This window comes from Barbus barbus, assembly GCF_936440315.1.
Source record: "Barbus barbus genome assembly, chromosome: 20".
NCBI lineage: Eukaryota > Metazoa > Chordata > Actinopteri > Cypriniformes > Cyprinidae > Barbus > Barbus barbus.
In genome coordinates this window covers 18,306,105-18,331,542 of record NC_136748.1, presented here as the reverse complement: position 1 = coordinate 18,331,542, position 25,438 = coordinate 18,306,105, and the positions used below count along the sequence as shown (strand labels likewise).

Sequence of the window (25,438 nt, the reverse complement as noted above, 5' to 3'; positions counted from 1 at the left end):
TGGTCTCCGCCACTTTAATTAGCCTGGTATTTATACGGTTGCTAAGGGACATAAACACAGAGGAGGCAAAGAGAGTTTTCTTCCATTTATTAAGTTTGAAGCCCACTTATACAAAACTCATGAACTGCTTTTAGAACACTTTGATAGCTTTCCCAACATTTGGAAATAAATTAAGGAGAAGAAGAAACAGCAACACAAAAATAAAAACATTAAAAAAAGAATGAATTATAACAGGTGAATATTGAGGTGAGGAAAGGCATTCCTCACAGAAAGGCATTGTTTAGTCGCATGTGCTACTCTTTTAAGGAATAAGTTCTTAAACAAATCCAACAGAATCCATTTTAACCTTCTAAATTATATTGGGGAACTTCAAACAAGTGCAATTCTTTAATATCGAACCAATACTTGGAGGCTCTAAGTCTTGTTATCCAATGAAAAAAAATGGCTGGTGGATTACGTCATTTCAGACAGATTATTATTGATGTGTACGAGGGTCATGCAAAGAAGTGTTATGCCGTGACACTTTTCTCCTGAATTATTACTATCGTAAGAAATAAAAACAGCACGTTAAACAGAGGTCTATAGAGTTTTGCTGTAAATCCCAGAGGTGTTAAGAAAACAGAACATGCAATGCCGTTTGTAAATGCAGCTGTGCAAATGTGTGTGCGTGTGTGTGTTTCACGGTATCCAAGTTAAAATCCCTTTTCCAGCTGTCCACACTGACCTAGTTTATCGACAATGGATTGTGTCTGTGTTCGTGTAAAGTGTCTGCTGACCTGTGTGTGTTTGTGTGTGCGTGAAAGCCTCTGGTCTTGAAACTTCAGAGTGTAGCGAAATACACAACAACCTTCAAATACTTACAATCGTCACTCTTTCTTTATGAATCAACATTAATGTTCAATAATCAAAGAGTACTGAAGTAAAGTTTAATAAAATGCTTGTATATCAGGACACTACTGAGATCTTCGTGTAAGAGAATGAGTGTGTGTTTTGCTCTGGGTTCTTTGTAGAGCAGCTCAAGAGTTGCTTCCCAAAGCAGAATTATTATTGTTATTAAAATACCAATAAACAAACAAGCAGAGCAAAAGAAAAGAGAATTCGACTGGCCACAGCAATATTTCTGTACACAAATTTTAAGAAAAGAGAAAGAGATTTGGAAGGGCGAATAGAGAGATTTCGGAGGGGAATTGGGAAGGTAAAGCTGCCCCAGGTAGGGGTAGTTTGCTGAAGGTGGGGGGATGAAGGGTGTGGTTCTGGGTGGCGAGCCGCTCACCTCTTCTTGGGGGCTTGGGCCGTACGGGGCGGAGTCACAGGTCGCCCTGAGTTGACCCCGCTGTACTGATACTTAGCCTTCTTTTCTGATGGCTTCAGGATCTGAGAGAGAAAAGAGAGTGTGTGAATGTACTGTGAGAGTACAATGCATGTGTATGTGTGTGTGGAGATGATAACACACCTGAAAAGAGCACATGAGTGACTCATCCACACTCATCATTCCACCGGCGTTGTCAAACTCCCCACAGTAGTTTGGTGCTGAGAACAGAGTGACCAACTGCCGCTTTGCAAAGAACTCATAACCATCTTCAACCACCTGTGAAACACGACACACTCACTAAAACTAAAACAAAACACATTCTACATATAGAAGCCTTAACCACAATAATTCAAAGTTGACATGGATAGTGGATCCTGACTGGTTAAAATGAATTGGTACCTGGTGTGCCCTGCAGATCAGGTCCAGATCGTGGCGGTTGAGGAATTTGCTGACTACGTCGGCACCGAAAGTGAATGAAACGCCACGATCGTTCTCCCCCCATCCCTGAACGTCCTTATCTGGGTCCGACCACAGCAAATCACACAGCAAACCTGTGAGACCAAGAGATCCATCAAAATGTGTTGGTTGTTTAAATAATGTTTTTATTATTGGTCAACCAATATTAAATGCAAATGTATTAAAATATTTTAATGGCCAATGCCAATTCCAACATCTAGCAGGGTTGATGACAAATCAGGGTTATTATCATTAAATAAAACTAAAATAATTAAAAATGTTTTAGGTAAATGAAATAAATTTAAAACAAAATAAACTAAACATTAGACCTGCCTTGGCAACTAACTGAAATAAACTTTAAGCTGGAAATAAATGAAAACAAAAACTAAACTAAAACTGAATAAATTAAACCTCAATTACAATTATAAAAAAACCTAATAAAAATTACAAAAGCATAACATAAAATTACAAGAAATTAAGCGAAATTAAAATTGAAAATCTAAAAAACTAAAATCTAAGTTCTAAATGTTTTTTCCGTTCCTGTAGCTCAATAAGTAGAGCATGATGGCACTAGCAATACCTTGGTCATGGGTTTCGATTCACAGGAAAAGCAACAACTGATAAATTGTGTACCATGAATGCAGAGCAAGTGTGTTAGGATAAAATCATCTGACAAATGTATAAACGTAATAGTACATAAAAATACTAAAATAACATTGTAAAATAATACAATTTAATTGTAGGAAATTCTTTTGTAGGAAATATTTTTTAATAAAGAAAATTTTGAGTATTCATTGTCAAGGTTTTCAGATTTTACAACTGGAGACATTAGTGATTTATCGGCCAAAAACAAGTATTTGTTTTTGTCATATATGCAAATACACACCTGTATCTGGGACATCAGTTGGCCGCATAATCCGACGAATCTGTTCCATTGACTGCAGATCAGGAGAGAGACCTAGAAGATGGACATAAAAAAAGACAAGTCGTCAGACAGAAAAAAAGTGTTACAAAGAGCATGCATTAATATTTTTAGACTCAGCTGACCTATTTCAACAGGCCATGAGTCACTTCTATAAAACTATCCATCTTTCGTTCACCCGTTCTCACCTCCATGGCAACAGAAAATCTTCTCATCTATGATGGCAGCAATTGGGAGGCAGTTGAAACAGTCTGTGAACGTCTTCCAGAGTTTTATGTTGAACCTGCGCTTGCCTGCGACAGACAAATGTACATACTCATAACAATAAAGTATGATCCGTGACCTGAAAGTTTGTTCAGTGGGAGAGAAATCAATATGATTTCAGATCATTTGGTGTGGGTGTGTGTTAACATTTGGTGTATTTATAGTTATGCATGCGCTCAGATGCTCACACTCATCATAGAAGCCATAGATACGGTTGATGGAGGCACACTCGTGGTTTCCCCTCAAGAGGAAGAAATTCTCAGGGTATTTGATCTTATAGGCCAGTAGGAGGCAGATGGTCTCCAAAGACTGTTTCCCTCGATCCACATAATCACCCAGAAAGAGATAGTTTGCCTCCGGTGGAAAACCGCCGTATTCAAACAACCTCAACAGATCTGTATACTGCCCATGGATGTCACCTAGAGACAGAGAGAGTTATATAATTGACAAAAATCAATAAAGTTATATGAATTTGCCAGATTAGGATTCAGAAAAGAAAAGAAAAATGGAAGATCTCAACACCCAAAATTCAGGTTAATGACTCGCACACAAACACGCACACACACACACACACACACACACACACAGGGGTCTCAGGTGTGCCACAGAGAGAAGAGAAATGACCTCAAACCTATCCTCATTAAATCCATATTTATAACCTGCTCTACTTACAAGCTGATTTCCAAAACCTTGAGAGATGGAGAGGAAGGAATGTAATTAAAACAGTGGAGATGTTCTCCGCTCTGGAGAGGGGGAGTATCAAACCTACCACAGATTTTAAGCGGAGCCTCCAACTCCAGCAGGATGGGCTGACTGAGAAAGATCTCTCGAGATTTAATGCAGAGTCCTCGAACTTCTGCTTCAGTCATCTGAACGATCTTCCCTGGACGACATCCTCGCACTGGAACAGTAGACATCAACATTTGTTAACATCTGGTTAACATCATTTTCTAAGTGCGACAACTTTTTTGCCGCCTCAATAACTGGGTCAAATGTGGGATTTTCTAATCACTCAATGCTCATATTGGTCCATTTATCATACAGTCATCCACTGAAACATATTGAACACAAAAATAGACTTTCACAATCTGGCAAACTGGCTCTGATCTGACTGATCAAATTTTTAATGCCTGGAAACAAAGGCATGTTTATAAGAAGCCACATAAGCACTTCGGCAGTGGATTTGCCAAAGATTGGATTGTGACATTAAGACTTTGGAGTACATTCAGAGTTATGTTCCGTGGGCTAGATATCTACAAGAAGAACTATATATTTAGTCTCCCCCCGAATTAATCTGTGCTTATTATTTGAATTAGTTTTTCCCCCCTCACACTTGGTTGCTAACTTCACATTTATCAGACAGTTCTCTTCCTGTCTAAGTGGGCGAGAACAGGCTGCAAAGTGGACTCTGTCAATAGTCAAAAGTCTTGCTGTGTGAGATGTCAAGCTGACAATGACACCTGATTCCTAATGTGACAAATATATATCTAAAAACCACACTATAAAAAAACCCTTTGATTTAACTTACGATACTTTTATTTGAACATTTTCTTATGATTTACATTACTGTTCAAAAGTTTGAGTTCAGTATGAAATTAATAATTTTATTCAGCAAGGATGCATTAAATTGATTAAAAAAATTACAAATCCTGTATTTTTATTTTTCTATTAATCAAAGAATCCCAAAAAAAAAACATTTATCACGGTTTCCACAAAAATATTAAACAGAACAATGGTTTTTAACATTTTTTTTTTCACAACAATTCTTGAACATTAAATCAGCATTAGAATGATTTCAGGAAGTCATGTTACTGAAGACTGAAGTAATGGCTGCTGAAAATGCAGCCTCATCATCACAGGAATACATTTAATTTTAAAATACATTACAATACAAAACAGTTATTTTAAATTCTAATAACATTTCACAATATTACAGTTTTCATATATTTTTGATTAAAAAAAAAAGCAGCCTTTCAAAATCACTGAAAAATCATACCAACCCCAAACATTTGAACAGTGGTATACATTTTATAATAAATAAACATTTTGATACGTCTTGCTCCCAATAGTGATGTCAGTGAATTCTGCTGTTTGTCTGAGTGGGAATCTTAAGAGTGTCTGGAATTCTGCAGGAATGTTCCCGCCTTGGCAAACACAGTCGAGACTGTTAAACAACCATTTTGCAGAGCAGTTTGTCTAAGAACTTCATTTGATGGAGAGAAACTACCACCTGTAGCCATAATTCATTCTGAGACAGGGAGAATGACAGATTAGAAAAGTGTGTGTGCCGTGTGTGTGGGGAGAAAAAGTAGAATAGCTGAGAGACAGTATATATGTCACAGAGAAGGAAAAGTTGTGCTCTTTTCTTACAGCCATGATTACTTATATAATATAGCACTAACCATTTTAGTCTTCAGGCCGTCCACCCTCACAATATCCCACACAAACCAGAAATGTTGGAGACTCTTTGAAAAGAATGCTGTAACCCCAACTACTGTGTGTGTGAGTGAAGTGCAGAGCACTTTACGAGATTGCAAAAATGGTGCCATTTGTACAGATTGAAGTGTGTGTGTACAAGTCTATGAGCTGATGAAATGCCCCTGTATGTGTATGTGTGTGTGTGTTTGACAAGCCGCAGTCCAGACCAGTCTGAGCTAAATTATGAGCTTGCCAGAAAGAACTTGTATAAAGTGGCAATCGACTACAATTCGTAAAACTAAGTCATCGCTCTGATTCCTTGTTCATCATGTTAGGGTCACATTACATAATACATAAGAACGAAATGACACAGGCAAGCTGAACTCATCCACTTTCCCACTAAAGAATTATACAGCAATCCATAAGATTATCCAAGTCCTGATGGGCAGCCATTAGACGACCACCATGGGACAGCAGGCTGCTTGATCTTCACCGATAGAGGAGTGTGATCACGAGACACAGATGGAACATGAGAGAAACATACAGAGATGTGTTTGTGAGACCATGAAAATCGAAGTGTGAAGAAGCGAAAAGCGGGACATTAGGGTCACACAGAATCACAGATGGCATTGCTGAGTGAGGGTCAGCAGGAGGGTGTTGGGACAGATGGACGGGCACGAGGCCATATCGGTTATCAGGGTGGTGCAATAATCCACAGCGCTTGCCTTTATCAAAAGTAACTGAACAGCAGAAGTTTGTGTAGTAACAGAAGTCACTATGATGGACAGAAACAACCAAGGCTAGATCCTAATTGAAGTCTCCTGAGACAGAAACATTTGTCTTTCTACTACTCACAAATTTCTCTAAAATTTAATATACAGGCTAGTAAATGGATCCAGCATTTATAAAAGGCATATATTAAAGCCAACAACCCAGTCTACATAACAGGAACCATTACAGAGCCAAGCAGCCAAATACCACACTGCAGAAGATTATAATGAAATATTATTCATGTTAAGTAGAATGTGATGTTCCGAATGAAATGTATTTCACGTTTAGGAAGACGACAGTGTAACAGAGAACAAAATTACCATTCCATTCATTAATTATTCACTTCATACCGAAAACAAAGTGAAGCTAAACTTTAGCAAAGTCACACAGAAAAGTTAGTTCACATTTAGAGCAAATAAAGTGTAACATTACTAACTAAATATAGTGTAAGGTTACTGAGAGAATATTTAATGTGCACTATCATTACGAAGCAAATTCAGTGTGAAATTACTAAAGAGAATACAGGGTAATGTCACAAAGAAATCAATGTAACATAACGCTGATAAAAGATCAGTGTAACATGAAAAGAACATATAGTGTTTCAATGCAACATTACACTGAATTCATAAAGTTAGACTGAATTACTTTAGTAATGTTGCACTATATTCCCTTTATGACATTACTTTGTATTCTCCTTAGCAACGTAACACTGAATCCTCTTCATAATGATAATGAACACTATATATTCCATGTAACACTGTAATGTTAGTAAGACAAAACAAGTCATACATGGAACATAATGCAGCATTACTAAAAGAATGCAGTCTAATGTTATAAAGAGAATATTTATTGGTTCATTATGAAGAGGATTCATTGTAGTAGTCAGTGTAATATAAATATAAGAACTGAATACAATTAAACGTGGTTAAGACAAAAAACAGCGATAAGAGACTAGCGTAACGCTGTAACATACAGTATAGTGTACCATTAGGTGCAAGATTCGGTATGATATTACTACAAATTCAGTGTAAAACTAATATAAGGATTTAGAAAATACACTTATAACATTAATCAAGAGTAATTTTAGGAGAACCACACGGTAACCTTGTATCGTGAGTACAGTATAAGGAGAGTCGAATGGAGGATCAGAATTACGTCGGTTACAGTCGCCTGAAGTCAACGACGCAGCGGACACTGCATCGTCCTGCCCTCTCCCTCATTTGCTCGGTTTCTTTACCAACTGCTGTATAAAAATCTACAGGCCCTCACTATTCGTTCCTGCTTCGGTAGATAAAGGCAAGGTTAGCTCTAATCTGAAACTCCCATCGCTGGTATGAAGGCTGTCCAAACCCCGGGGCCACTGCCGTGTTTACAAACAGGGCGCAGAGACTCGAAGCTTAGCTCTCGCTTTACGAGCACAATTACCCATTCGCCAGCAGAAACACAGATCAACACGAGTAGCCAATTACCTTGTATGTTTATATAAACGTTAAAATGCCTTCAAGTCCTAACAGCTTACCTTCAAGAAGCCGAGAAATGAGACTGTCAACGTTTAATTCCCCCTCCGCCATCTTCAGAGCCGAGTTCTGCATGCAGCAGCGCTTCCAGCAACGACCTCTAGGTGGCGCGCGCAATAACGTCATTCGCTTAGTTACAAGCGGTTGCGTCAATATTAATGATCTTCTCATGAATGTTTAATTGCTTTGAAGGCAAACTTTTGACCTGTTGAAAGCAATTTAAATATTAATGGTATTTTCTATTGTTTAACGTTTGGTGATCTGTGTATTTGGTTTCCCTTCCAGGACGATTTTTTTTTTATCTGAGTAGCTGCGTTTACTTTTGGCATTTAGCCTAGGCTATTTATTTACTTATATTTTATATGTAATCAGTAATAATTCATTAAGCTTGATTAGGATTATAGTAGGAATAAAATTAATTACATTGAAAATAATAAATTTTATTTATTGCATTTTTGCACGCCATCGATTTCCCGTAACAAAATGCTCCGAAACGTAACAAATTTAAATAACATTTATCTTAATTATATTTATATTAACTGATAATTTAGTATCCCAAAGGCTTCGTTGCGTTGCTAGCGAAGCTGCCGCCCACTGACTGGTCACTTAAAATACTTGAGAACTGCATCAGAGGAGCATGACAACATAAAAAAGAGATGATACACAGAAGTTGAGAGAACAACTTTAAAAAGAAAAAGTGAAAAAAGAAAAGAAAATATATTTAGAGTTACAATTCTCTTATTTCGTAACAAATACTAGGAAATAATAATATATAAATATTAAAAAAAAAGAAAAATAGCCTAACAAAAATAATTAGGCTACAAAAATACTGTTAAACACATCACACTTGTAAATAATAATAAAAAAAACAAAATAATATTTTTTATTTCATTGTTTTATTAAAATAAAATATTAAGTACAACTGTCTATAAAAGTATTACAATTATTTATAATTTAAATAACTTACAACAATACAATAATTTATTGACATTTAAACACTTCGTCTTATTTAAAAAAACAAACAAAGAGTGTATTTGAATTTGTGAGTGAGTGTTTATATATCTAAGGTTTTAAGGCAAAAATATTCCCAACTGGAAAACTATTCAAAATATATTTATATATTTTATATATATATTATATATATAACATATATGCTTTTAATTACAAAAAAATGCAAAAAGGGAAAGCTTAGGGGTGGGTTTAGTCTGTATTATATAATTAGCTTTATATATATATATATATATATAAATATATATATATATATATATATATATATCTATAATTATAAAAAAAATTAAATAAATCTTATTAGAACTTAGTTCCATTCATTTCTGTGCTTTTGTTTCTCTTTCTGTTCTTTCGTTCTCTGTAGTAGAAGATCGTCCAGGTTACGACCCGACCAATAACCAAGCCTCCTACTGCGAGAATGGCAGCTGCCCAGGCCGGCACAGCATCGCTGGGGCAATCTGCAGGGAGAGGGGTGCCTGGTGCTACTGTGGCGGGTACAATAGTCGTAAGGACGTCAGAGCCACTGTTTGTTCGTGTAAAGATGTAGGGATGCTCCTGGAGAAGATATGAAGAGAGAACATTAATTGAAAGACCATGCTTGGTCTGACATTGGTTTCCATTGGATATTTACTCACCTTTGTGGGACCCTGGATCTTACTGCGGTCATATGTGAAATTATTGTAGGCAAGTTTACTGTCCACAGGCTGTTAAACAGTAAAGCTGCTTTGAGATTGTGTGTGTGTATATATATATATACACACACACACACACACACACAGTGGTGTGAAAAAGTGTTGGCCCCCTTCATGATTTTTTATTTTTTTGCATGTTTTTCACACTTTAATGTTTCAGATCATTAAACAAATTTAAATATTAATCAAAGATAACACAAGTAAACACAACATGCAGTTTTTGAATGAAGTTTTTTATTATGAAGGGAAAACAAAATCCAAACCCACATGGCCCTGTGTGAAAAAGTGCTTGCCCCCTAAACCTAATAACTGGTTGGGCCACCCTTAGCAGCAACAACTGCAATCAAGCGTTTGCGATAACTTGCACTGTGGAGGAATTTTGGCCCACTCATCTTGGCAGAACTGTTGTAATTCAGCCACATTGGAGGGTTTTCGAGCATGAACCGCCTTTTTAAGGTCATGCCACAGCATCTCAATAGGATTCAGGTCAGGACTTTGACTAGGCCACTCCAAAGTCTTAATTTTGTTATTCTTCAGCCATTCAGAGGTGGATTTGCTGGTGTGTTTTGGATCATTGTCCTGCTGCAGAACCCAAGTTCGCTTCAGCTTGAGGTCTCGAACAGATGGCCAGACATTGTCCTTCAGGATTTTTTGGTAGACAGCTGAATTCATGGTTCCATTTATCACAGCAAGTTTGCTCAGTAGCGGTTTTCGTCTTGGAACTCTGCCATGCAGACCATTTTTGCCCAGTCTCTTTCTTATGGTGGAGTCATGAACACTGACCTTAACTGAGGTAAGTGAGGCCTGCAGTTCTTTAGATGTTGTTGTGGGGTCTTTTGTGACCTCTTGGATGAGTCGTCGCTGCGCTCTTGGGGTAATTTTGGTCGGCCGGCCACTCCTGGGAAGGTTCACCACTGTTCCATGTTTTCGCCATTTGTGGATAATGGCTCTCACTGTGGTTCGCTGGAGTCCCAAAGCTTTAGAAATGGTTTTATAACCTTTTTCAGACTGATAGATCTCAATTACTTTCTTTCTCATTTGTTCCTGAATTTCTTTGGATCTCAACGTGATGTGTAGCTTTTGAGGATCTTTTGGTCTGCATCACTTTGTCAGGCAGGTCCTATTTAAGTGATTTCTTGATTGTGAACAGGTGTGGCAGTAATCTGGCCTGGGTGTGGCTAGAGAAACTGAACTCAGGTGTGATAAACCACAGTTATGGGGGGCAAACACTTTTTCACACAGGGCCATGTGGGTTTGGATTTTGTTTTCCCTTCATAAAAGAAACCCTTCATTCAAAAACTGCATGTTATGTTTACTTGTGTTATATTTAATTAATATTTAAATTTGTTTGATGATCTGAAACATTAAAGTGTGACAAACATGCAAACAAATAAAAAATCAGGAAGGGGGCCAACACTTTTTCACACCACTGTATATATGTATTGACCATATTGTTCCAGAGCGCAATTGCCATCTCTGCATGTCCGCGCTCAGAGAAATGAAAACAATCTGCAGAAAGTCAGGTCTGGTGTGCCATCCTAAAGCAGAAAGACATATTTCAGCTCTTAATGTTAGCCCTGATACTAAAACTCAAGGTTTTAGCCGTTGTAGTGTGAGTTCAAATACAGTCTCTAAAAGCATCTAACATATTTAAACATATTTTATGTCTGAATGTGTTTATGTGTGATCTCATGAGAGATGAGGTGTTTTAGAGATATTTTAAGGGTGCTAACCTCGACCATTGGAACAACAGTGTTCTTGAAGAAGGGCTGTAGCACCACTGCAAAGTCCTGTCTTCCATCATACCGTCCCCCATATACCAGCTTTTCAGACTCCGTCTGACACACAAAACAAAACTTCTATTATTGAAAGTCAAGATAATCTAAAGCCCACTCAGTTATCAATGAACTGACAACTTGATTGGCTACAGACCTGCAGATCTCTGTTGACCTTCTTCATTTCATTCATTTCTGGAGAGTTCTCACGAGGTTGCAGAAAACACGGACACACAGCAAAATAAAAATGCAGTTGTGTATGAAAGAACATGAAAATGTACACTTAATTTTGGATTAAATCATTTGTTTATTGAATTATTTACTCTTGCAGGAGGCTGCAGCCCAGTGTGTTCCTCTTTATCATTCGTAGATTCTCGATCTCTAAGATTGCAACAAAATTTACCAGCACTCTGGGAACCTGCACACACACACACGTTGGGTTTTCATGTGTTTTATAGGGACACTCCATAGGTGTTATGGTTTTTATACTGTCCAAACAGTATTTTCTATCCCCTTACCCTAGCTACCCTTCATTCTGTATGATTTATAAACTTGTTTCCTCACAGAAACCAAAAATGTCCCCACAAGGTCAAAATTTACTGGTATTACTATACTTGTGGGACATTTGGTCTCCATAACAGGAAATACCAAGACACACATACACATTACAACATAAAATTAAAGCATTTTTCTGTGTTAAATATATGTACAAATCTGTGTAATTGTCAAAAAACTAATAAGGATTGAATTTCCTATTGTTTATTTTTGATTTTGTGGGTGAAAGATAATTCATGAATGCGATTGGGTTCAGGAAATGGATTTCTCGCACCTCATTTTACAGCATGTCCAGACTGTCTCTGATGTGATCGATGTACTTAGAAGGAGACAGAGAAGCCTGGGTAGAGAAAAACATAACACATACATTTTTTAAGACTTTTTTTTTTCAAATGTAATTGTTATTTGCTGGTCTTAGATACGAAAAACAACATTTACAATGATCCAGTGGCACATCTCTGTTTGTTAGTATATAAATATATTTTAGCTGCTTAAAGGTCACTGCTGTGGCTCTCTGACGCAAGAAGAAACTATTTATGATGGGGAGCTGAGAGTCTTTATATTAAGAATCATCCACTCACCCGGTCGTGACAGTACTGGCAAAGGTCATTTCCCCCAATAAATAGTGTCACCAGTTTCCAATCCTTCTCAAAGTCCACTTCCTGAAAAATGAGAGTAGTGCTTAAAAAATTGATATTTTATTAAATTAGATTCTTTATTGCCCTACAACAACTGGGGTAATTTGCCTTGTACAGCAAGGAGTTGGAGCATGCATACAAAATATATTTATAAATTACAGAATAAAGCAAACATTGTAATTTTTATGTATTTTTTATTTATTCACCATATAATGCTTCAAAGCAACACTGTAAAAACATTGTGTTTTTTCAAAGTTGTGATTAAAACAAAGATTAGTAGAGTATGTATTTCAAGAACATGCTATTTCAGTTTTTTTACTGGAAAATTTCACAGTTAATTCAATGTGTTACTTGACATTTCTTTGTATTTGTTTGTAAAATTCACTTGCAGTTTCTGAGTGAAAGTGATTTCTGCAACAGTTTCTTTTTTTCAGTCAAATTAATAGATTGAATAAGCATACTGACCGTGCTATCCTTTAAAGCTGTGATAAGATCCCTCACTTGTACTGAATAAAGAGGAAGAGAGGAAGGATCATTAGCTGAAAGGATACTGTAAATTGTGTTTTTATGTATGTTTATGTGCGTTCCTTACCTTGCTTTGGCACCGCTCACTGCCATATTGAAGCCATTTGGCCGTTTACTTTTCCCCTTTGAGAAGCCGAAAATATTCGGATTGAACTCTTTGTCTGTAAACAAATAACGACACAAGGCACTAGTGATTATCACGTTGTTATACAAGAATCAAATCTGATAAGGATCAGAGCCATTGTAGTCTCATTCCTAATCGATATAACCATACTGCTAAATAACAACCAATGCAAATTACATCAAGTGTTACATAAGGTTATACTCACTTGGCAATGTGGTAACAGTCTCTAAAGTATCATCTCCACCAATACTGTCAATTAAATTGAACACAGACACTTAGAAAACATGTAGAACAAAGAAGTTCCATAGGCATAAAGTAGACAGACACAAACTCACCTCCAAGAAACCCCTCGCTCCTCATCCGCCAACTGCAGAAGGTTTTCAGCTTTTGCACCAAAGCCGGCCTGACAGATTCAGAGAGAGAAAATGATAATTACAGCATGACAAAACATCGCAACATTCACAAATATACACACACACTTACAGTGATTGAATCTCCCAGAGACGCCACCACTTTAATGTCACCTGGACGAAGCCTGTGAGCTGAGAAAGAAATGTGATTATGTGATTACCTGTATACCCAAACACAACAACAAAGCAGCGCTACGTGGACCTAAAAGCATAATAAACCATGGCAGGATATCTAAAAGCTCATCTTGCCTGATTGTCTCTACCCATAAACTATGTCCTTGTACATAGTTACATATTTACAATTTATCCTCTTTCTTGGTTTTTTTTTTTATCAGTTATTAATCTTTCATTTTATTCATCTTAATATATTTTTTAAAACATTCAGTCATTTATACAAAATAAAATAAATAGATTTATTAAAATTAAATAATAAATGCAATAAATAAATAATAGAATATGCTTGTAAAACATTTGCATAACTCATTACATTTGCATATTACATATTAATAAAATGTTATTGGGGTTATGTTAATACATAACCGTTCTGTATCTAAACTTTATCTCAACTGTGAGTACCTTGATATCGAAACACAACAATAAAGCAACAATGCAGTGCTACCGAAAAAGATAACAATCAATGGAATGACATCTGAAAGCCTGTATTACCTATGTGCATATTTATATTTTTCTAGTAATTTTTATCTATTACACATTTTATCCTCCTTAATATTTTTAAAGTATTACAGCACTTTATTTCATAAAATAAAATGTTTATGAAATTATGTTATTTCATAACATAATCTGTATCATACAACTGGTGCTAGAGAACCAGAGCTAAAACTGCCTTACCTCTTTATGTAATATGTCCAAACCCTCACGAATATACTTCACAATGTTATCAGGAGAATACTAGCGCTGAGGAGAGAGAGAAACAGAGAGAGAGTGATTAAGAGAGATAGCGACAGTAATTGCAGATTTATTACTGAAACTCTGATAATAAATAAAACAGGCTCTATTAATATCAACGTACAGTATCAGAGCAGTGGGCGCATATGTCATTTCCTCCAATGAAGACTGTGATAATCTTCCAATCATTCTGGAAATCAATCCGCTGAAAAGAGACAGAAATTTTCAGACAGTCTGAATGAGGTTCAGATTTAGCACCCTGTGTGTGTGGGGTCAGATTTTGCATATTGTGGGGGACTAAATATCCCTCACAACCATAGTAATCTTAATATCATACAGAAAAAAACATACAAACGAACTAAATAATTCCTTAATGAAAATCTGAGGATATATCATAAATATAATAATCATATCATATATAACAACAGAAAAATAAATGTGTGAGATTTAGAGAATGACTGACCGAGTCTTCTTTCATTTTTTTACTGACAGCATGAGCTTGCGTGACCATATCACTGCAAAATGAAAAATTACATATAACTCATTTTACAGTATAACATTTTTTATTTGAAAGAAATTAATTAATTGATCGAAAGTGGCAGTAAAGACATTGACAATGTTAAAAAGATTTCTATTTGTAATAAATGCTGTTCTCGATTTATCAAAGAATCCTGAAAAAATATTTAGCAGCATAACTGTTTCAAAATTGAGAATAATCACAAATGTTTCTTGAGCACCAAATTAGCAAATGACATCACAACTTGTATATTCACTACCATTCAAAAGTTTGCGATGAACAAGGTCAATACTTTTATATAGCAACCATGCATTAAAATGATCAGCGACAATAAAGACTTATTATGTGACAAAAGTTTATCACTGTTCTTACTGTATTTTTCAAAGAAAATGCAGCCTTGAGCATAAGAGACTTCTTTTAAAAAACATTAAAAAAATTCATAACTCGAAACTTTCAGTTGTAGAGCATATTTGTTAAAAAGGACCTTTGGTATTAGCAAATATCATTAATACATAAAAATTTTAATGTTTATTACCATCAGAGAATCACCCATTGCTGCCACCACTTTGATGTCTGCTGGCCGTAGGGCATAAACTATAGAAGAGACATAAACGAGCTTAAAAACTCTGATAATTTGCAGCCAGGATGTATATCAAACAGGTTTGAGATCCCTGTTTACCTGAGGTAGGGAGGCTGGGAGATGGAGACCTGTCCTCACAGGTGAGCTCACTCCCCATCACCTGAAAGGTCAGATGCAGCACAAGTTAGACACACTGTAAGTCAAAGCAACAGGAAGAAGTTATGGTGAGAATAAACTCACTGGGTGGAGAAGTGGAGAGGGATCCTCTGTTTGAGAGATACCGAGCTCAGGCGAGTATGAGTTTTTCTGTGTTCGCAAAAATGGCTTTTCCTGGGATAGAACAATAGTTTAATAAGGCATATGTGCATGTTTCTGTCTGTTTAGAAAAAATATCATCCAGATTTGAATATACACATTGTGAACATTGTGTGTCACTAACATACAAACATATAGGACAAAGTCAGTGCTAAATGAAATGGAACTGAAATACTTTCACCTTATCAGAGATGAAGGACAAAAACATCTGAAAACAACAAATCTATCTATCTATCTATCTATCTATCTATCTATCTATCTATCTATCTATCTATCTATCTATCTATCTATCTATCTATCTATCTATCTATCTATCTATCTATCTATCTATCTGTCTGTCTGTCTGTCTGTCTGTCTGTCTGTCTGTCTGTCTGTCTGTCTGTCTATCTATCTATCTATCTATCTATCCATCTATCTATCTATCTAGTGGTCTGTTTAAAATGCTCTCTGAGTTTTGCAGACTCACTGGGTTTGACAGTTCGGTGTGCACTGGACTGGACTGAAGAATTACACTGAAATCTTCCCGGTTCGACAGATTCCTGTTGAATAAACACATATAATGTTTGACCATGTCAAAGTACTTAGATTTTCAAAAGTCACCCATGTATCAATGTGTGTGTTTTTGTATAGAAATTATATGTACTGTACCTGCAATAAAGCCCTGAGCACTATAGTATCCAGTCTGTGTCTGTTTTCATCATATCCTTCCTCACATTGGAACTGGCACATTCTAAAAAACCATAAACACCTTATTACAGTTTTTCTCCATTGGTTTGGCTCATTTCTTGAAACAGAAATTACATTCTCAAAACTCTAAGATCATTTGGCAAAACACTCTTACAGTTTAGCACAACACTATAGCTCACCTGCAAAAGCTCATATCTCTTCCAAAACTGTTCACTCAGGCTTCAATCTAAATTCCTTTCTCATTTAAACAGTCAGTGTCTCCAAAATGGCAAAGATCCTTCTCAATAGCTTTGGCTCCTTTCTCGACACAGATCGGACATTCTCATCATTCTTGGTGCTTTTGTCAAAATAAACCTGGATGGTTGATCACAACAACATGGTTCACTTGCAAAAGCTCATATCTCTCCTAAAACAGTTCACTCATGTGTCAAAACTACATTTCTTTCTAATCTGAATAGTCAGTGCCCCCAAAATGCATCGTCCCTTTGGCATTGTGTGAGTACTGCCATACAAAATGTTTAGATGTTTTGTCACTATGGCAGAGGACCAACAATATACAACAGAAAAGAGTAGCCTCCAAGGTTTGACATCACAGATTGCACTCACACTACCAAGGAAATTATAACCATTTTTTATTCACACGCAAAGAAAAATGTACATTACAGTAATAAATTGTATAAACACAAAATCAAAAAACAAGGACTTATTCAGTGGTCGCTGTACTCATTCTCCCGCTCTTGTCCACTGTCTTCACCCTCCTGATTATTTACACGCTGTTGTCCGTCTGGCCACAGATTCTCGTCCACATCACAGCGGATACTTTCTCTTGCGATGCAACGAGGGAAGAAACGGCGTGCATGCCGCAACCATCCCCTGCATTGACCTCCTGTAATGTCGTCACACGCTGCGTCCATAGCATGGAGCAGGGACGGCTGATCCTGAGCATGATGCTCATACACTCTCCACCTCCAAGCAGAGAAAAACTCCTCTATCGGATTGAGGAAAGGAGAGTAAGGTGGTAGGAACTCCATGACCATCCTTGGATGCGTTGCAAACCAGCCCCTAATGAGTGGTCTATGGTGGAAATTGACATTGTCCCACACAATTACATAAATGGGTAGGTGAGGCCCTATGAGACCTCTATCATTTTCAGGGATAAAATCGGTATAAAGGCGATCCAAGAAGATGAGGAGCTTGTGTGTGTTGTATGGGCCAAGACTGGGGATGTGAGTGGCCACACCATTTTCAGAAATGGCAGCACACGATCAGGGAAAACACCTGTGTGTGACACTCCCCCTTCGTTAGTCTAGTTTCACCTGACTGTAAATGACTGTCATCAATTTATCAAATATTCAAAGAAATTCATATATGGTATTCATGGTATTATGTTCTTGACCAATTTTGACAATTGAACAGACAGTTGTGCATGCGAGTACTTATACAATGAAATCATGCTGACAGGTTTTGGAGAGAATGATCATTAGACTGAGAATCAACTAATCAGTTTAGATCTACAACATCTATTCATTTGGAAAATGTGCTAAATGTGGGCTAACTGTATAACTGTAGGCTACTTGTACTTAATCATTTGCAAAGATGCACTGAGACAATTGAGACATGTACTAAGGCATTTGCCATTTGATAAAATGAATGAGAAATGCCATTCTGTTGTGAACATTTGCCAAGAGGTTTGGAGGTTTGTCCATGTTATTTTGAGAATGTAATTTCTGTTTCAAGAAATGAGCCAAACCAATGGAGAAAAACTGTAAATTAAACTGTTCATTGCAGAATATTATCAGAATTAGGTTATGAAGAATGTTATCTCATACTGACCGGTCATGTGACAGTCCACTCCAAACAACAACATGAACCAGTGTATGTTTCAACTAGAGAAAAAAAGAAAGCTGTTGTAGTAAACAAACTCAATATACTGATTCAAAACTGTTGTTTGAAGGATATTCACCTTTTTATGAAGAGAGTCCAGTGTCTGTTCCACTCTATTTACTGTTGCATCAATGGTTGCACTCAAGTCCTAAGTACAAGTACAGAATAATATAGAATTAAAGCTGTACTTTGATTGTTTTCTAAGTCCCATGTAGGCTAATATGTAGAGGTTGATAGGCTTTGTGGTCAAATGTCTGACCTGGTCTGTACACACAGAGAGCTCATCAACTGGTATGAAGAGCAGGAGCAACTTCCACTGAAAGAGAATGACAGCACAAGAGATGCTAATGGCTCAGAGTAGATTGCTCATGATTATCAAATAACACATATATATGTGTCTACCTTACAGTGTTTATTTAAGCAATCATTCATTGGATTTATACAACAGTTAAGTTAATATAGAGTACATTTACATTTTAAACACCATATACTTTTGCTCCTGCCAAATAAATACTTCCAAATGAAGACAATCTTAATCAATCATTTCATGGCTACAAGCAAGAAACAAGTGTTTCCATCCTAAATGCATCTGCGTTTTTGAACGATTTAACGAGTCACTCATAAAGTATCATTTCACACTCAAACACTCAAATTGTTTGGATCGTAAACGAATCAGTGATTTTGAAAGAGTCGTTTGAATGACTCATTCATAAAGACAGTCAGTTGTTTTGTTCCTGCATGAATCCGTGTTTTTTCGAAGCATTTGGTTGAATTAATGAATAAATTCAATAAATAAATAAATACTCGCTAATAATGACAGTAGCCCCTCACTGCAGAACAAAGATCCAGGGGGTGGAGTTAACTACTGATGTAATGATGTAACCTGCAAAACCCCAATATAGGCCTAATAAATATCATCAGTGTTCTGCAACTAAACGACTGCATTAAATTTGGGATTGACGAGTGTATTTAATAACAGCTGTGACACCCAAACTTGCCTATTAACATACTGTAACAACTCACATTATTCTAGTCGTTCGTTACACTGTATAGGAAATGAATAACTGATGTCAGTCCCCCTTTTTGTTCTTGCTTTAACCAAGAATATCACCTGACACCTGTCACTAGTGACAGTGACTTAAAGTAGATATGAAAGATGGTGATGTCCGTAACACAGGAAAGTCTTATCACATGTGACGCTACTTATACCAGCGTGGGGAGCAACTCCTGTGGAATAAAACCTTCAGATAACACAACTCCTAAGTTACCGAACCACATTTGAAAACATGAGCGGAAAATCAAACTGGAGATCGAAAAATAACTGTTATAAACTACCTGGTCTCATGGTATTTACTTTGTTTACCTGAGTGTACACTGCTTTATCCATTATGCTTCTGTCACACAAAGACAGTCATTGTAAATGTACAGAAAATGTAGCATCTGTAATTAAATAGTGAATATTAATTTCTTTCTATGATACCTTACAACAACTGACACATCCGGGTTACAGGTGAACAATATTTCTAAGGCAGAAAAGTGAAAAGATGTTATTTTGTGTTTGGAAATTGAGGCCTTCTGTCTCTCTTTCAGATACCTGGAAAGTAGCATTATATCACTATCTTCACCTCAAATACACATTGTGCTTAGCATGCATCAGTGCACCTGCTTTATTGACTTAACAACTGGTTATCTTCCTGTTTCTCTTTCTACCTTTGACCTCCTCAAACTTTAACATAATTTACAGAAACACTAAACAATGTTGCATTTAAGAGGAGAAATAAAGATATCTGTAGTCCTCCAAGGTTTTCCAGAGGACATCAGAGCAGACAATCATCGATAACTATATCACAAACAGTAGTGAGCACACCAATAGTATCAGGCCATTTGATTGAGATTAGGGACATGTTTGAAGGATTTACTCCTTGTAAAACCAATTTAGGCTAAAATAGACTATATGTTTTATGTGTTTGTATGTTTTAGCTTATTTTTCATTTATCATTTATCTCAGAACATTAACATTCAAAAACCAGAGTGTTGTTTGTTCAGATACATGGCTTGTGTATCTCTCCATGGCCTTGGCTTTCATTTCAAGGACTCAGGCTCAGTCTTTCCTAAACCTTTATACAAAGATTGATGGTTTAATCAAGCCTGACAATCCCACAGAAGCATGTGAAGGGTCTTTGTGAGCTCAATCAATGTGTTAATCAGTTAAAAAAAAAAAGGTAAGTGAAAGCCAGCAGATTCAGCAATGATATTCTAATGCAAATCGAGTACAAAACTAAATGCGGGTAATGGTATTATGTGTCGGTTTATTTCTATAGAATAATATTGAAACCTTACCAGATAGCATGTTCAGGGCTCTAATTTCATCAGATCTGCCATAAAAACACCCAATTTAATAATTTTGAGTGGCATAATAAAGGCATTTGAATTAGGGAATTTAACAAATTAAATAATTTTTTTTTAATCTAAGCAATCATATCATTCATATTCTGTTTACTGTATAATTCTGTTCTCGTTTTAATTATGGAATAACAAAACAGACAGAAACCAAAAGTGTGATTACTTTTTTAGCAAACTTTCTATTAAAATCAGAGCCTGACCTGAATTTAGGTATTAATTAACTTTAGTTAAACACATGTGCTGCTCTATGTTAGTACGTGTTTCAAGCTTACAACTCTGCCTTAACTCCAGTGAAGCTTATAATTGATATTTTAATGCACTTGTGATAAATTTGGATATACCTCTTCACATCGGACAAAACCAGTGCAGATACCACAGACACATCTGCTGGCCTCAGCGAATGTACTGAGAAAAGGATGATAGGACAATTTATACACTGATATCCAGCCTACTGTAGATGTACATTTTTCTTATGCACAAGATTCTTGTAGATTCCTTTACCAGAAACTGGAGTGCTGGATGAAGGGGATGAAACAGCACAATACAGAGATTCAACTGCAGAAACAAAAACCAAACCCCGATAAGACACTGGCACACATCAACAAATTTGACATGGAAGCACAACTTTGGAGTGACAAATACATTTCTGTGAATGCATTACCTACATCGCATTGGATGAATTAGAATTAAGAGACTTAGAAGACAGATAGAAAGTGTATAACGCATACAGTCTCACATCTGCTCCATGACAGCATAATTATTAACCTCTTGGTGGGCTAAAGAGGGAAATCATTTCTAAAATACTATCAAACCAGTTATTAAAATGTCAGGAAAATAATCTACAGAAGGTTTATGTGTTAAATTGGAAGCAGAGTGGTGGAATATCAAAATTGATTAAATACCTGCTGAACACCTGCATGTTAGAAGTGCCAGGATCATAATCTGTGCACAGGAAGAGAAAGTTGTATCTTTTATTCCCATGATGGAAAGAATCATCCGCTTCTTTGCTTGGTTCACCTGCTTAGAGCCACGTGGAGTAAAGAGCAGTTCTGAAACTAAACTGTTGAAACGTTTAGCAACACCTGCTCTAATATACGACTGTAATCTTCATCAATCACTCAGACACGCCTCCTGTTAGTTTGCATGTTTCAAGATACATGGCATGGAATTTATTTTTTATATACCATATCAAGCTGTTTATTGGAAAGATATTGGCTAGGTCTATAGTCCTGTGTCCGGTTGCATAAACTACATAGACTAGTCTTACAAGGCATCCAATTTTTCTTCTTTAATACTGGTCATAATTTCTTTAATAATTACAAAAAACAATTAAATAAAAATTTAGAATAGCCTAATTTGAATCCAAAAAGCAATGCAGGTTAACTGCTAGCTGATCAAAATGGTTCTTAAGACAGTCTTAACAGACTGACATAATGTGATATAACATGTTTTCTTGACTGTTGTCCTGAGCAATACTACTTTGTTTCAATTTGAATTTCTTTGTTCACTCATGCAAAATGCCTCAATCAGCCAGTAAATTCTTCAAAGCAACTGCAGATTTCTTGTTCAACACTTCTCAGTTATTAACACAATAAACTGATATATCATTTTGGTAGCCATACTGTATATGTGAAGTGAACTATTTTTGTTTCTGAAGGTGCAATTACTTTTCAAAGTAAAGAAGGTTTAGAAGGTTGTACATAGACACCAACATTATATATATATATTTACAGTGCAATATGTATTGTTAAAATCACTATACAAATAAATTAAAATGAACTGAAAATGTGTTTATTTTATCTTAAATGTGTTCTTACTGAAAACTCAATTTCCGTGCCAAACGTCCCAGTGCCAAGTGAAGGCTATATACCTATATTTAACCAGTTTTTGTTGCCATGTGTGTTTGGAGGTTCAGGAGTGCAGATCTTGAATCTGATTAGATATGATTAGAGATGCTGAGAATGATGAAAGTCATTAAGATTTCTGAAGATTTACAGCTTCTCTGATTGATAAGATAAACATCTCACCCTGTGCTTACTAAACATTGATAAAAGATAGCGAATTTGTGTAACGTTGTACATGTATCTACAGCTCAAAATGATTGACATTAGAATGAGATGACTGATGGCTGAGATGTTAATTAAGTCCCTATACCTGGCTAGGGTTAGGCTATGAGCATTGCCATGTTTATGTAAATGACATAATATAAAACCAAAGTTCAGTTTTCTGGTTGCAGTGATAATCGAGTGGCTGAGCGGTAAAGGTCAATGACTTCCTGTGTGGATTTGATTGCCGGTGATCTATGGATCAAAAGGTCAAATCTCAAAATGCTTCCAAAGGCTATACTAAAAATCTGAAGTACTGAATTTAAAAGCAGTCAGAAATTTCCAAAACATTATAAGCACTATGCAATGCTTCATACTGAATTTAACCACTATAGTTTGGTTTTATTGTCTGGGTTTAGTTATGGTTCATATTTGATTATGATATTATGTTTTTAGCCATAATAAATAAAGTATCAAAATCATCATTCATTTGCTTGTGACTGCAGCAAGGTGCAAGTTAGGATGTCTGTTAAGCCTTATTGCAGAGCCTGAAAGAGTGAATGTTTTGTCTCAGAATGTGAAATAAATGCAATGTAAATCTTGTTATAAAGATTGTCATTATATGACAAGCTGTTAAAGTCATCAATTGGAACAAATTATGAATTTAACAACACATCATAATATGATTCTGTAAGAAGTCATTCAAATAAAAGAATATGATTTCATGAGATGCAATTTTTCCATTTTCATTTTTTATTATAAGTGCATTTTTTTGGTTCTGTTGTTATTATGGGAGTTTTTCCTTAACCATAAAAGCAGAATTGTACCTGCGGAGTCTCTCCTTGGAGTTTGTCCCAATTGGTGGATTTGTGGATGTGACTAGGCCCCAGACTTCACATTTGAGCACAATGGGCTCTATAACAGGTTTGTTCATTTATTGCCAGATTCTGGTAGGGGTCTCAGTTTTGATACACAATGCCCTTTGTGCCATGCCTCTGAAGACATCCACAGCCTTTTTGACGTTTTCAGTGGTGCTGCTGATATTAATACGCAGGTAGTTCTGAGTATGTCCTACGGACTTGTTATGTAGCTTGAAGCTATATTTGTAGTCTTGGTTGCTAGATCTTTTTTTTTGGGGGGGGGGGGGGGGGGGGGGGGGGGTCATTATATTTATTTTTTTGAGGTTAGTGACAAACCCATGTTGTGCAGGATCCCAATTTGCTGCTGTTTTGGGTGACAACACCAACATCTGCAAACAGCACTTGACTGCAGAGTCAACTCTATAGAAATTTGATTTATTGTTTTGATAATACATATTTTTTTGACATGGCTCCAAATTTAATTGAATTGAAGATCCTCCGGTTAAATGTAAAAGTTTAAAAATTTGCTAGTGTAATAAATACATACTGTATTTCTAAACATTTAGAGAACTACTGTTTCTCAGTGGCAACCAGCAACTGTTTTGTTACCCACATTCTTCAAAACATCTTCTTCTATGTTCAACAGAAGAAATAAATTAATACAGGTTTGCAACAACTTGAGGGTAAATGATAAATGAGTAAATGATAACAAAATTTATTTTTTTTGGAGAACCATTCCTTTGAACTCTTCCTAGTTTACAAAGACGAAAAGTGTAGCAAGAAATAGTGTGGGTGGCAGGGCTTTCAGCATTTCCCCTCCTAAACTCTGGAACAAACTTCCTCAAAACCTTCGTGTTGTCTCTTGACTTCAAACCTTTAAAACTGATCTCAAAACTTACTTATTTACAATATGTTTTGTTAATTGACTGTCTGTCTGATTTTCAGTTCCATGTTTGCTGTCATTACTCGTCTGGTAGGCTACAGATGACCTCTGTCTGCTTTGTTTGATCATGTGACTGTATAATTGTAGGATTTGTGTTCATGTTATCTATCAACGTTATGTAAAGCGTTCTTTGTTTTTTTTAAAGGCGCAATATAAATAAAACATTATTATTATTATAACATCCACCAGCAGATGGCGTCAAAAGACTGGAATAAGTAGATTTCATTACGCACTGCCAAGGTCTACTACTAATCAGCGCCATCTATTGATTCATAGTGGAATACCTGCTGCCTCACACGAGTCAATAGATGGCGCTGTTTCGCCAGCTGAAGCCGATGGTGGAGGAGAGAGAAGAGCGTGAGGAGAGCCCTGGGTCCATACATCACTGGATGCGGCTGCGGCATGTGGACGACAGACACACCGGAGATGCGTGCGGCGTGTACCTTATGCTGACCGTTCTGGGCTCACGTAGGAGCGAATGACCCGCCGTGATGGCCGGGGGACGCAGAGGACTAGTGGCCCCACAAAATACTTTTCTGGAAAATATTGTCCGACGGTCTAACGGTAAGACGCACACATCCAAAGCACCACATCCAAAGCAGCGCGCATACAAAAAGAGTATCGGCGGTAGTGTCGCAGATAAAAGAAAGAGAGAAAAACTTTTGTGTGCATAAGTAAGAGACTTAGAAGAAACCTTTACATAAAGACAACGTACTTTTGAGAATATACTTAAAGAACTACACAAACTAGAAAGTTAAAGGTGTCTTTTCACGCGAAAAAAAAAAAAAAAAACGTTAAGCAGGTGCATTCTAGTGAATGTTTTACAATAGAATTTATTCGTTATTTCTTATTTGAGTTCTAAAAGTACAATTTTTCTAGATTTTTATCCAGATTTTTCTATAAAATATATA

The 25,438-nt window shown here is 36.4% G+C and overlaps 2 protein-coding genes and 1 pseudogene across 3 annotated transcripts in view; 1 reads left to right on the top strand and 2 right to left on the bottom strand.

The window, feature by feature from the left end:
• Positions 1-72: 72 nt before the first annotated feature.
• LOC306885906 (serine/threonine-protein phosphatase PP1-beta catalytic subunit-like) lies at positions 73-7,749 on the bottom strand. The gene is made up of 8 exons (XM_079442712.1): positions 7,663-7,749; positions 3,724-3,855; positions 3,143-3,373; positions 2,879-2,983; positions 2,655-2,726; positions 1,712-1,863; positions 1,454-1,588; positions 73-1,374 (listed from the first exon to the last, which is right to left on the bottom strand). Exons 1-8 carry the CDS (start codon positions 7,733-7,735, stop codon positions 1,270-1,272), a joined length of 1,005 nt encoding a protein of 334 aa, XP_079298838.1. The 5' UTR covers positions 7,736-7,749; the 3' UTR covers positions 73-1,269.
• A 1,219-nt stretch (positions 7,750-8,968) lies between these two features.
• On the bottom strand, positions 8,969-17,429 carry LOC306886735 (phospholipase B1, membrane-associated-like; annotated as a pseudogene). The gene is made up of 17 exons: positions 17,116-17,429; positions 16,172-16,244; positions 15,490-15,550; positions 15,346-15,404; positions 14,414-14,498; positions 13,461-13,519; positions 13,313-13,380; positions 13,183-13,226; positions 12,921-13,014; positions 12,272-12,371; positions 11,965-12,030; positions 11,459-11,553; positions 11,293-11,374; positions 11,094-11,198; positions 10,808-10,898; positions 9,304-9,372; positions 8,969-9,223 (listed from the first exon to the last, which is right to left on the bottom strand). The product of its transcript is annotated as a phospholipase B1, membrane-associated-like (transcript).
• A 7,589-nt stretch (positions 17,430-25,018) lies between these two features.
• LOC306886734 (voltage-gated delayed rectifier potassium channel KCNH1-like) overlaps positions 25,019-25,438 on the top strand; it is a gene marked incomplete at both ends in the record, with an annotated part of 55,250 nt that continues 54,830 nt past the window's right edge. The window contains one exon of the mRNA XM_079444057.1: positions 25,019-25,091. Coding sequence (XP_079300183.1) covers positions 25,019-25,091 — 73 coding nt within the window. The remainder of the gene's footprint in view (positions 25,092-25,438) is intronic.